This window comes from Amborella trichopoda, chromosome 7 (genome assembly GCF_054954075.1).
Source record: "Amborella trichopoda isolate Santa Cruz 75 chromosome 7, AtrichopodaSantaCruz75HAP2 v2.0, whole genome shotgun sequence".
Classification (NCBI taxonomy): domain Eukaryota; kingdom Viridiplantae; phylum Streptophyta; class Magnoliopsida; order Amborellales; family Amborellaceae; genus Amborella; species Amborella trichopoda.
Window position 1 is genome coordinate 16,252,385 of NC_142342.1, and position 13,737 is coordinate 16,266,121.

General features: G+C 34.9%; 1 protein-coding gene across 4 annotated transcripts; it reads left to right on the forward strand.

The window, feature by feature from the left end:
* Positions 1-243: 243 nt before the first annotated feature.
* Positions 244-4,730, forward strand: LOC18426006 (LOW protein: ammonium transporter 1-like protein). Of its 4 annotated transcripts, none has more exons than XM_088872500.1 (9): positions 244-573; positions 661-737; positions 817-872; positions 1,208-1,340; positions 1,449-1,525; positions 4,016-4,111; positions 4,201-4,271; positions 4,357-4,447; positions 4,541-4,730. In XM_088872500.1, the coding sequence occupies exons 3-9, from the start codon at positions 819-821 to the stop codon at positions 4,652-4,654; spliced, it is 636 nt and encodes a 211-aa protein (XP_088728626.1). In that variant the 5' UTR covers positions 244-573; positions 661-737; positions 817-818; the 3' UTR covers positions 4,655-4,730. The 4 variants fall into 4 exon arrangements, with proteins under 4 accessions (XP_088728626.1, XP_088728625.1, XP_006830602.1 ...); XM_088872499.1 differs by having other exon boundaries at positions 678-737; XM_006830539.4 differs by having other exon boundaries at positions 678-737; positions 825-872.
* Positions 4,731-13,737: the final 9,007 nt, after the last annotated feature.

The window sequence follows — 13,737 nt, forward strand, 5'->3', positions numbered from 1 at the left end:
ATACAATCCCTATAAATATGTTTGATGCAAAGAAAACCAAGTTATACAAAAAGATGATGCAAATATAAGATTTGCATAACCTCGTTGCTGTTCAAAACTATCCAACCAAATCCTGTTTGACTAACCAGTTTTTAACATAACCAATAATTTGATTTTGATTCAAATCAGGGTCATGGAGCCAACAAGCCCAAATCTTTTGGCAAACGAAAGATTTGATACTCCGTAGGGGTCAGGAAGACACATGGAAGGACTCAAATTCGACCCTTATCCACTTTCCTTGCCTTCCTTTTCCAAATCAAATCCCACTGTCATTCTTGGCATGGAACAATGGTCTCCACTTCATTTGTTTCTCTCTCAACCCCTTCACTTTCTCCTCGCCCACCCCATTTCCCCCCTCCAAAAATCCCCACTCTTCTTTTCCTCACTGTCACAGCGCCTGGTCCTCTCTCCAGAGCCTCCAAAAAACCATTGAAGAGCACCGGAGCTTTTCATGTCAAACTTTCAGCAATTGCAGAAGCAAACCAACCCGGTTCTCTCAAGGAAGATTCTCTTCCACTCCTTCAACAAGTTGCTGTAATTTATTGATACCAATGTCCAAGCTTTTCAGTTCTCATTTTCTGTTAGTTTGGTTTTTATCCACAATTCGTAAAAGCCATTTAGTTTTATGGTTTGTTCAGGATTGCTTGGTTCTTCCTCCTGATTACTTCTCCCAACTCCCGGGCGATCTTCGAATCGATGTAAGTGCAATTTGGGTTTCATAGTATTTTCTGAAACTCCCCATGGTTAATTTACCAATGTGTTTTCTTTTCGTGCAAGTTATGCAGCTTAACGATGCGGCTTTTGATCTGTCTAATGGACCTGTGCTTGATGAAGTAAGTTCCTTCTATTTCCTTTTGTTGCAATGTGCTAATCTTGTATTATGCTCGTTTATCTTTTGGTGCTAATGTTGTTTTAGAACTCATAAAGTTGGAAATAATTGGAACGGTACATGAAACAGCTCTATTTTTTTTTTTCTTTTTTTGGGTAGATGAAAGAGCTCTTAAATTGCTAAGAAATCAAATGGGTTCCTTAATGGGATTCAATCCTTATTTTGTTAAAAGTTTTGGCAAACTTTTGTGACTGGTCCATTATCTGGAAAACTTTTGTGACTGGTCCATTATCTGGATCTGGACTTTTGAAGCAAATTGGAGTTTCTCATTGTTTTCAGTGCGGGCAAGAGCTTGGAGAGATGCTTTTGAATCTCTCTAGAGCATGGGAATTGGCTGATGCTCAAACTTCTTGTAGCATAGCAAGTAAGCTTCCCTCTTTGCATGATTCACTGACTGATAATGCAAAGTCAGGTAAGAGTGAGAACCAAGTTGATTATAACTCTTACTCATTTTCTTTTAATTTAGTTTGTCTTTGATCTTCTCTAATATATCTGTGACATTTCCTTTCAATTAATGCAGCACTTGGAAAACGATTCTTAGCTGCTGGAAGGAGGTTTGAGACCATGGGACAGTATGGTCAAGGCGAGCTACAAAAGGTTTTTTTTGCAACTACCACATTCCTCTTCTACTTACTGAAAAAGTCAATTTCAATGGATTTATCGTCGGTGATCATTCTCATTCTCGTACTTTTGTTCTTTTTTTATATCAATCTTCTTCTTCTTCTTTTTCATCTTCTACTTCTTTGCCTTAGTTTTTTGTTTGACTTTTTTCTTCTTCAGGAATATTAAAGAGTTCATATCGACCGTAATTCAATTGTATGAACATTTTCTTTTTTCCTTTAAGTATTTTCTTGTGGCAAATGGAGCTTGCTTCTATTTAAGACTATTGAGATTTGAAATTCTTTATCCCCTTTACTGTTGTATTGAGTTATTAGTGGACACTAGACTGTCATATTATTTAAGCAACCTTTGTTTTTTCATTTAAGCAACCTAGAAAGTATAGAAAGCCACAACCTTAGTATGACTAGTGTGATTTGAAACTGGTGTTTTGGCTGATTTGGTTTAATTTTGTCTCCTGATGCGGAGCTTAATACCTTAAATGTTTTTTATCTTCAATTATTTTTAATGCCTTGAATACCTTAAATGGACCATTCCATGGTCAACAAGTGAGTTCCTGAGCCCTTTGTTCTCTTTAACAATTTCAAAGCAGTGGACCTCTTAAGCAGTTATAAGGAGGTCAATCTATTGTGTTTTTCAAACAAGCTCCACTGGGTGGTGGCAGAGCCCCATGACTGTTTCCTTGATGATAATTTTAATGGTTAATTCCAACGTAAGCCGTAGCTAGATGGTGTGGGTGGTTGAGCATGGGAGGAGGCTTGGTTTGCCAGCTTGTAATTCTACCATGTCTTTTTAAGAAATAGCACTTCTTAAGAGCCTGAAGATTCCTATGTCTCGCTTTTTGCTCTGGATTTAACCAGATTTAAGGGTCCTTAAAGAACCATGGTCGTGTTTGATCCAAGTTGGTAAATCCATTCATCTCAAAGTAACTCATTTAAATTGACTTTGAGTCGCTCTTCCAGAGTCACATTTTAGTGATTCAACCTCATTTGATTCTTGATGAGTAGGAATAACTGGAATACAGTCATCCTTGACTTGAACTAATCCAAAAACATTTTTTGCAATTCGACTTTTTGCTATGTGCGCTCAGTATTTTTAATTACCCATGGGCACTCAATGATATATGCACTGTAAATGACAGGACACAACAAAGGTAGACCTCTGCTGAGGGGTCCTGATGATATAATTTCTGTGGCCTTTCCCAGCATAGTTAAGGAGCAACCATATGTACAATCTAAAGTTTTGAATTTTATTAAGTTTTGTCGTGGTTTCAAATTACCTTTATTTTTTAATTTCCTTATTTTTCTGTTATATGCCTGGCATCCAAACTTACCTGTTATATTGTTATATAATGTTCAGGTTTATATTCAGCCTGCTAACAAGTTAAACTGGAACAACTTCATTATGCTTTAATTCTTGAAATCAGCATTCTAAGTATATGAGTAATCTATCTCCTATTCTTGGCTTAACCTAGATGTGCAAAAGCAGCACTGATTGTATTATCTGCAGGTCAGAACAAATCTTGCACTAATGTGATAACGAGTTTTCTTATACATGAATATAATTGAAGGTTAACCGTTACAGTATGACCAAACTTTTTGGGGAATTGAGGCAATTTTCAGCGTACTGCTTATTGACAGTCATACCCTTGGAGACCAGAAGGAAGAGTGACGCCATAAGGGAGAGTGAGCATCAGTTTGTTTGAGCTTAGGAGACTTTATACTGAAACAAACTATTGCCCCAGAACTTCATAATGGTCCTCTGATTGTTTCTCAAAATGCCAAGGGCTTGTCTAGATACCACCCGAAATTACATTTCAGTGCTGTTGAGGTGGCATTTCAGGTGATAGCCACAACATGTTTTGGTGGCTTCTTTGATGCCTAGAACCCCATTCAGGTGTGCACACACTCTAAAAAATGCCGTGACTTTGTGTGAGATGAAAACTGAAAATACCAATTTCTATCGCATTTACAAAACTACCATATTTCAGTGAAACATTGAATGCATATTAACCAAAACATGTGGTGTGGCCAAAGTAGCGGTTGAATGGTTGACTGTCATCTAAAAGTCAAACACTGACAAGTGAGTTCTGATGAAGTTTGTCTCCCCACAATTATTCTAATTCTCTCTTGAACTTGAAGTGAAAGCAACAATTTGATGCATGAGAATCCATCAAAAACAATTTGATACATGAGAGTTTTAATGCTAAAATTTCTTTTGTTTGATAAATGGGATACATGTAAAAGTATCAAAAACAGCACAGACCTTCTTAAACCATCAATAGTGTCTCACTCACACGCTGACTGTATGCCACGTTGTTCAATTGGTGAAGGAATTTGTTTTCCTATTTGATTTTTTGAGTCATACCTAAATGCCCTTGTATTTATATCTGTATTTTGCACTTTCAGGCTTTTTATTTGATGATTTTAATCTTATAAAGCATTCACATTTTGATATCTTCTGTTGTAGATAGCCAAGGCCATGGCGAAAGCTGGAAAGGCTCTCACAGCTGGACCAGTTCTCACAACAAATGAGACCCCCACAAAAGAAAGCAGGATGTTCAAAGTGCCCTGTCGTTTTAATACTTTTATATGATTATTTTCATGCCATACGCCTTTCAAAATCTTGATGGTAGCGGCCTTTTTCTTTTGCAGTTTGGGGAACTGCAAGTCGCGTTGACTCCTGAGAAGGCAAATATTGGAGCTGCAATTGGTTTTGTTTTTGGGTCGATCCTTGTTACTTAACCTTGTCACTTTATGATTAGGAAATAAGAATTGTGCAATGATTTATCTCCATTATTGTTCTTTCAGAATTATTTCGTGGGAACTGAGCCAAGGTATCTCGAGCATACCAGAGAGTTCACTGCAATATGCAAATGATAATGCTTTGCTACTAGCCAAGGTGGGTTTAATTTGTTTGGGTAAGTAGTAAAGATTCTTTTTTTTTTATTTGGCCAAATATCAGGGTCATGTCTAAAAGCTGGTATGGATGCAGTCTCTGCGGGGAGCATTGCTTGCCCTTGGCTATTCATGTACTGCCTTGTCTGCATTTTCCGCGATCGGCCTCCTCCTTCTTGCTAGACAACTGAGCTCTGGGAACAAGTCTTAGTTGATTGTGTACATGACAAATCTTATGAAAAAGTTGAAGAATTGCATTATTGATTGTCTATGAAAGTTCGTTTCTATGGCTTGGTGGTTCTGAGACCTACTAAACAAGAGTAAGATACAACATATCTCTTAACAAGTGAAAGCCACTGAATTGTTCAATCATTAAACCACCTAGGAAATAGAAAACAATGTAGTAGCTGAAAGTGCCGACTCCCAACCTTTTGAGTTATAAGCACTGTTCCAAATGAAGTTCCATCTTGAAGGTTGACTTCAGAAGTTCTGTGTTGCCTATTTTTCATATATTATACTATGGTTAAGGGCAAGGATGCATGGCATGCAGCTAGAAAAGAACCTGAACCGAATATCTTTGGGGTGGGTTGTAGATAGGAGATTAGAGCATAGTTAACAAGATGAGGAAAAATAAAATATTGGCAGTAACATCGGTAACAAGTCAGTTTTATTTCAAAAAGTCGAAGGAAATCAGGTAAAAAATAAGTATCGCTAAAAAATAAGGTAAGCCATAAAATTGTGAATATTTTGAATTTGGTTAAAAAAAATGTAGGGAAAAAATCGGAATAAAGATGACATGACGTAGGATTTAAGATTTGCAGCTATTGTATAGATATAATAAAGTTATTAAAGAATAATTTTATAGCGTTACTAGTGTCTTTAGAGTAGTACTTAACAATTTTTTTGTTGAAACTTTCAATAAATCCAGCAATAATGCTTTTGTCACATCACATAATATAATGTAGATTTATTGGGAGTACAAAATGAAACAACAACAACAATACCAAACACAATAACTAATTAGCAAATAACAAGAACTGTGAACCAAAGTATAAGGTTACTTTTCAAAAAAAAAAAAAAAAAACAAAAAATGCTTTCAATATAAGATTGCAGCTAATTAACAGAAAAAGCAAAGACCCAAATGTGTAAAATAGTGGCCCATGTAAAATGCTATGTTGTATGCACCAATAAAATATATAAATAAAAAATAAAATATGAAATTAATTAACTTCTCTATGCAGAAAAAAAAACAAATGCTAAGGAAAATTTAAATCTCGCACTGAATTCCTAGCTACTTGAATCTTTAGTATCATTGAATCTCTAATGCTCTTTATAAGGACGCTATGGGTGTAAAATAAAATAAAATAATAGATTTTTCATTAGGTTCCTCTTCTTCTAATTTTGTCTATTATTTTAATATATATGATGGTTTTAATTAGTTCCTTTTAGGAACATATTGCTTATATTTTTTTCGTACATTTTTTTTAAGGGAAATCATTGGTGAAATTTTTTATGGAAGTTTTTGTTAAATCAAGATTCTTAATTTACTCCCACTGTTAATGTACTTATCTTTAAACTAAAATTCAATAACATTAAGTTAATGAAGAAATAAAGTCATAGGAAAGAAGGTTTTTTTGAAATTTTTTTTTTTTTAAAAAAAAGATAAAATATTTGTGTTTTACAGAGGCTTGCTAACTATAGATTAGAGTGACCTTCATCTTAATCAAATTCAACTTCTATTGTTTCTTAAAATAATTTAATTAGAAGCATACAATAAAAAATCTAATTAATGAAATAAGGGGAAAATATCAAAAAAGGGGTTGAAACCCCTTACAATAATTTAATTCGATTTGACGAGCAGGTTTTTTTAATTCTATATTAATGAAGTACTTTCTCAAGAAAACATTGAAAAGTTAATTGCTCTTGCTCTGTGTTGAGAAATCATTACCATTAGGGGTACTTTGGTAACTTTAGCCCCAAATTGGCACCAACGTAAGTTACAGAAATACCTCTTTAGGGGTAAAATTATCAAAAGTACCTTTAATTGTCCTTTCTTAACACTAAACATGGGCAATTTGAAAATTTTCAATTTTTCTTTTTTTTTTGTTTTTGAGGAAGTGCTTAGTTGATATACAAATTAAAAGGTATACTCTCGAGTGTAATTTGAAATCTTTTGACTTCTTTATTGATATTTTCAGGGGTTTGAACCCCTTTTTTGATATTTTCTTTATTTTAAATATTCTACTTCATAACAGTGGATCCATGCGCTCCTTATATTAGTACTTCCCAATACTTAATCCTGCAGCCCAAGCATGGTCAATTTTAATATGAGAGAGAGCCTTGATGGGATCTTGTGGACGTTCTAGGGGGGTTTAGTCTTTATGGGATCGTACTGTTTTGATGTCGGTCTGATCTAGGATGGATGTCTAGTCTATATATAATGTTTTTGTGAATATTGAATCTGGACGTAAACGGTTGCCAATAACGTGCATGGGCTGAATGATCCATCTATTAGAAATGAATTTTGGACTGACTATCAAAATTGGTTGGAATTTAAATTGACGTGGTGCATTGTTAGTGATTTTAATATAATAAGATGGCTGGAGGAATTTAGCATGCATAGCTTGAATTCTAGTATGTGTAATTTTTTGCGTTTTATTTTTGAAAATGAATTAATTGATTTGCCATCTACAGGAGCAAAATACACGAGGTCTAATAATTGTTTACAGAATTATGATGAGACTGGACAGATTTCTGGTTGACATGTCTTGGTCTGACATGTTCCTTTAGCATCAGTAAGAGATTTGCCTAAGCTATCATCGGACCGTATTCCTGTATTATTAGAGAGTGATGATTAAAGAGAAGAACATATTTCAAATTTGAAATGGCCTAGGCATTGAATAAAGAGGTCAATAATATGGTGAAAGTGGCATGGAATTGTGATTTCCATGAAAGGTGGAGTTTTACTCCTTCCAAGAAGGTTTAAAGGATAAAATCTGACTTGATAAGGTGGAAAAAGCGTAATAATAGGAATTATAGGATTAGAATTGATGAGACTTTTGAGTAGGATTTTGGAGCTACATAGCAAGGAACATGAATTTGGTATTATTTATGAGGGAGATTATTATCATCATCATAACCTTTTTTCAAGCAATTGGGGTCGGCTACACAAATCCTGGTTTACCATTTTGCTAAATTTAAAGTCATATCTTCAATGAGGCCATAAGTCTTCTTATCTTTTTAGACTACTTCCAACCACGTTTTTTTAGGTCTATCCTTTGCCCTTTTCAATCATTCCACTTGAACTAACTTTCACCTCCTAACAGGTGTTGTATTAGGTCGACGCCACACATAGCCAGCTCACATGTTTACTCTTTATCATCATATCGCCTATAGTGTCACCCTAAACTTTCCCAAATGGGTTAATTTCAGATTTTATCCTTTCTTGTCTTACCACTCATCCATCTCAACATCATCATCTCCGCTACATTCATTTTATGGGTATATTGTTTTTTATTCGCCCAACATTCCATCTTATAAAGCAAAGTTAGTCTCACAACTATCCTGTAGAACTTACCTTTTAGCTTCATTGATATGCGGTGATCACATAAAATTCCAGTTACACATCTCTACTTCGCCTACCAAGCTCGAATTCTATGTGCGACATCTGTCTCAATCTCTCCATTTTCCTGAATTATCGACCCAAGGTATCAAAAGATGTGATCTTTTTTGTACTTCCTAGTCATCAATCTTAACTATTTCCTCGTCTATACTCATTTTATTACTAAAATTACATTCCATGTACTTTATCTTAGTCCTGCTAATTTTAAAGCCTTTGGATTCTAGAGCATTCCTCTAAAGTTCTAGCTTTGTTGACATTGTTTCAAGTTTCATTGATAAAAAATATATCATATGTGAACAACATGCACCATGGTACCTCATCTGCAGGTGTCTATTTAAGTCATCCATAATTAAGATAGAGATACGGGCTCAATGTTGACCCTTGATGTAAACTTATTGTCACTGAAAACTTGCTCGCCTCTCCACTGTTGGAAATATGGCCTACCAAGGCCTAAATTCCAATAGTCTCTTATTTAGTGGGAGCGATTGAGATATTGAAATCTTGGCGCCTTGCGAAATGGAGCCCAGATTCTTTTACCCAGAGTACGCATGAGGCATTGAGAGGTTACGTGTTGAGAAAGCAATTTCTCAAGGAGGTGTGAGGATCACCTCCTAGTTAAGATTTTATAGGTTAGCATCATGTTTAGCTGCGATCGACTAAGGCTTGGAGAATCCAAATGAGAAAAATAGAACTCGAGTACTTATTGAGTATTCGCCTTGTATGGAATGGTCAAAACTTATGGGACATAAGTTCGTATTCTGACATGAGACCATTACATGGCATGTGCATTTTTATTTCGTATAGGATGCCACTCTTCCAAATACATTATCTGAGTTTGGAAGAGCCAGTGCATATGTGTTTTGAGAGGACCCCTGTAATTGAGTTAGATCATGTCCCACAGGGGTACACATGTAATCCATTGAGAGCTAGATAATTGGAAGTTCTGACGCAGTGGCTTTGATATGACCAATTATGTATCCCTGCTTTAAACTGTGAAATATAGGTCTATTGGGTTGATCTGAGACTCGACGGAACGTCATTTGTGACTAGCCCAATGGAGTACTTTGATACCTATAATTTTTAGCCTGAGATCTCACTATACCTTTTGTCTGATTTTATAATAATGAGAAAATCTAGTAATTACTTGAAAATACTTTAAATATTTATTGTGAATTTTAGAGAATTTTTCAAAATTTTATTTGCTAACAAAATGAGGGTTTTCGAATTGTTTGACTTAAATTTCATTTTAGGCCTGACCTGATAGTGCCATGTGGCGTCCGAGTGGCCATAGGGCTGCCACGTAGCACCTCATGCCTCACTTTAGGATCACTGCTCAGCTGGGCGCTGATCACTATGCGGGAGAACTAGATTGGCATTTGATTGCTTGTTTTTTAAGGGGTTGTGTTATGATGTCTTGTTATATATTGTTATATTTTATAATATAGGGTTATAACTTAATGTCCCTTTTTATCACATGTCTTAATTAACTCACACATGGGCCATGCATGACACTTGTAAAATTTAATTAATTAATTTATTTGATATTAAAGGGAAAATGGATTTTCAAAGTTGGGTTGCAAAATATCTTCACACACATATGTGAAAGGGACATTATCTTTAAATTGATTGGTTTAAAATTTTAGATCTACAAAATAATTGGCTTTGGTAAAGTAGAGTATCTTCACATGTGTGAGCTTTGCCAATTACTTCTTTGCCCTTGGTGGTGATCTACTCTAATACATTTATTAAAAAAAACTAAGAGTGTTTAGCCTCTCATGTGCCTTTCGATTAGTGCATCAAGGGTGTTGATTGAATCCAAGGTTACACCCATGTTATAAAAGCACATCATGAGATCTTAACTAACTATCTCAACTCTTGGACCATGCCCCCCCCTCCCTTTTTTTAGAGCTTTGTGAGAGAAAATTGAAGAGACGGAGACCCCAAATTTGTTTTTCACAAGACTTTTAGAGTTCCATTGATGGTGATCTTGATGTTGGTCTTCCTTTCTTATGCTTAAGTCCATAGTGTACATTTATCAAGGTAAACTCCATTGATTTTTTTTTCCTCATAAGTTCATATTGTTGGTATCTATAGTTTCTGGAGTTTTGAATTTACAAAACTTTCATAGGTCATAGAATTTCTGTTGGAACATCTTTTTCATCATGCTTACTCATAGTGTGGTCCTTCATGAGTTATAACTTATACGCATGAGAATCCATGATCATGCATATTATCCATTAATTACTCTGCTTCAAATCCATTAAATACTATAGTATCAGTGTGTTACTGAATTTCCAAAAGTTTTTCATCATGGTTTTTACTTATGGGGGTTCATAATCTTTTCATACAAGACTGTTTTGGTGGTTCGAGGAACCACCGTGTGTAGTTTGACCATAACTCTCTCGTTCTTTATTTGATTCGATTAAACCTTTTGCATTCTGTTTTGGATGATAATGCCAGTGTGTTGAAATATTAAGAAGTGATTTTAATATGTGTAATTGCTTCTCATTTGGATTAGATACTCTTGTGAGATTGAACCACTTTTGTACAATTTGAACGGACAAATTAAGTCCTTACAGGTGCTTGGCCCGGGCAAAAGGGGTTCGAAAAGTGGCTTCCCGATTTTAATTTGGTATTTTAAATCCTTGTTTAGTTGACTTTACTCCTTAGAATTTTGTTTAGATTAGTTGTACGTTGTATTTAAGCTTTGAGACATAGTTTATGTAATTTGTTTTATGAAAATATAATTCTTAAGCTAGTCTTACTTTACATGTAATTTCCCCAGAAAGAGTTGGTGTTTAAGTTTATTTACAGTGGTTTTACAAGGCTATAATGGTTGTAATTGTTATAACTTATTTACTTAGCTTGGTTTTAAGCAAGTGGCTTGTTGAAAGTGTGCATTTTGCCTTATTTTTCAGCTTAAAAATTTGTTGCAGTCTTTGTATCTACTATCGTCCACTAGTTGTTCATACACTGGTTAGCACTCCATCGTACATATCTCTCACTAAGTCTTTGTAGTGTTTGGAGAGTCCTTTCTTTTCCAACACCCTCCAAATCAAATCTTGATGTACTCTATCTTAAGCTTTCTCTAGGTCAATAAAGACCATGTGATTTCCCTTAGCCCCAAACTTCTCAATCAGTTGTCTAAGTAGAAAAATGACATCTTTTGTTGATCATCTTGGCATAAAACCAAACTAGTTTTCAGATACACTCGCTTCATGCCTTAGTCGTTGCTCAATTACTCTATTCTAGAGTTTCATAATATTGCTCATAAGCTTGATTCCTCGATAGTTTGCACAATTATGTATGTTTCTTTCGTTCTTTTAAATAGGTACCACAATACTTTTCCTCCATTCGTCTAAACGTTTCTTTGTTCTCAGCACCTTGTTGAACAACTTTGTCAGCCAGTCAATGCCAATCTCCCCATTGCACTTACAAACCTCTATTAGGATACTATATGTACCTAAAGCCTTTCTTATCTTCATCCTTTTCAAAGCTTCTTTCACTTCTAACATCCTAATCCTACGAATGTATTTATAACCTCCACCCTCATTTATAGCAATAATTCCTTCTATCACTATGTTCCCATTGTTTTCGTCATTTAATACTTTTTAAAATAAACTATCCATCTTTCGTTGACATCGCCATCATTCATCGAGACCATTTGATCTTCATTCTTAATGCATTTAATATAGTTTAGATCCCTACACTTTTTTCTTCCATTTTTTTGCTAATTTGAAGACATCTTTTCTTGCTCCTAGTTTATTGTATAAATTATCATATGACTTAAGTTTTGTGTATTTTAAAGTTTTGATCGTTTCTACTATGCTATGAAGTTTTATAACATGATCATTTTTTTGCTAATGGCCTTCTAGACCTCATCACTCCATCACTAAATTTTGTTATCGAAATTTCGTTTTTATCTAGATTCTCCAAAAACTTCTTTTACCATTTTCTTGATACAGTCAGCCATCTCATTCCATGTAACATTGACATCATGTTCAAAGTTCTATTTTCCTTCTTCAACTAATTTTTTTGAAAATTAATCTATTTTCGTTTTTCTTAAACTCCACCACCTAGTTCTTTGACATCCATATTACTTTCACCCCTGCGCTTTCATGCCTTTATACAGATGTCCATAACCACAAGCCTATGTTAGGTAGTCAAACTCTCTCTTGGGATAACCTTGTAGTCTTTACATGATGGTGGATCTACCTTCTTAACTATGAAGAAGTCTATTTGGCTTTTCTGTAATCCACTTTATAGGTTATTAAATGTTCATCTTACTTTTTAAAATAAGTGTTAGCTATTTCTAGATCGTAGGCTATAGTAAAATCTAGAGTAGTCTTACATGTTATTTCTTTCCCCTTCATATTATCTACTGTCCTTCTAAAGTGGTCATTTAAGTCCCTTCCTAAAATGGTCATCTCTCCATTTGGTATGTCTTGGACTATTCCATCTATGTCCTCCCAAAATTGTATCTTAATTTTATCATCTAACTCTGCTTGTGGAGCATTGTTGCTAATTACAGTAATTATCTCTTGCTCTAATACAAGTTTAATTAATAGGAGCTTATCACTTATTTTTTTGACATTAACTACTTTATCTTTTAATATTTGTCTATTATTATGCGTACACCATTTTTATTATTATCCTTTCCTATATATCAAAGTTTATACACATCTATTTATTTAGCCTTTTTTTCTTTCCATTTAGTTTCTTGTAAACATAATATGTTTACTCTCCTTCTTCTCATTGTATTCGCTAACTCTATACTTTTACCTGTAAGCGTTCCTATATTCCATGCAGTTAGACGAATCCTATTCTTTTGGGCTAGCTCTTTTACCCGCACTCGTCTAGGAAGTCGTTGGAACCCTTGCCCATTTTTCACTGCAACTTGGCGACATTGTGGCGCTTCACTTCTAAGGAACGCCTTAGTTAACTCTTTCTTATTTCTCACTACAGCTGGGGTCCAATATAGGGTGTCGTTTTTGGGGAACGCTCTAGCTACCCCTTGTTCATTTCTCACTGTACCCAGGTTCAATTTTACCCAGGTCCAGTACAATGCATCACTTTTGAGGAACGCCCTAGTATAAGTAGGTATTGTAGTTTCAAGATTCATAATGAGTTTTGGTAAAATTTTACATTATATGCCTACCTAACACAACCCAACCTTTTTACCCTGGCATAAGATGGGTTAAGAAAAAGTTTAAGGTCATCACCCTTATTCGATTTATGAGGGAGATATGAATACAAAATTATTACACGCAACTGCAAATGCTAGGAAAAGAATCAATAGTCTACAAGGATTGAAAATGTTTGGTATTGCAGAAGGAGATGTTGAAGGGTGGGAAAATACTATTGTTAGACATTATTAGGAGGCCTTTTGTGCTACCTAGATACTAGAAAATTTCTGTGCAGTAATTTTTCACAACTTGCTAAATGACTGGAGTAGCTAGTTGGAGAGACTTCTTCTGAGGAAGTAAAAGAGGCAGTATTCAACATGTTAGGGGACAAAGCCCCTGACTCGGATGGATTTCCTTTGGGATTTTATCATCGTTTCTAGGATACAATAAAACATAAAGTTTTAAAATTGATGGATGAGTTTTTCAGTTGAGGAGCGGTGAACAAAGAAATAAATGCAACTTTCATTGCTTCAATTCCTAAGAAGG

Coding starts and splice junctions, on each gene's coding strand:
- LOC18426006 (XM_006830539.4), top strand. CDS start 328: ATGGTCTCCACTTCATTTGTTTCTCTCTCAACCCCTTCACTTTCTCCT. Junction 1,341..1,448: donor GACTGATAATGCAAAGTCAG/GTAAGAGTGAGA, acceptor CAATTAATGCAG/CACTTGGAAAACGATTCTTA. Junction 4,112..4,200: donor AAGAAAGCAGGATGTTCAAA/GTGCCCTGTCGT, acceptor TTTCTTTTGCAG/TTTGGGGAACTGCAAGTCGC.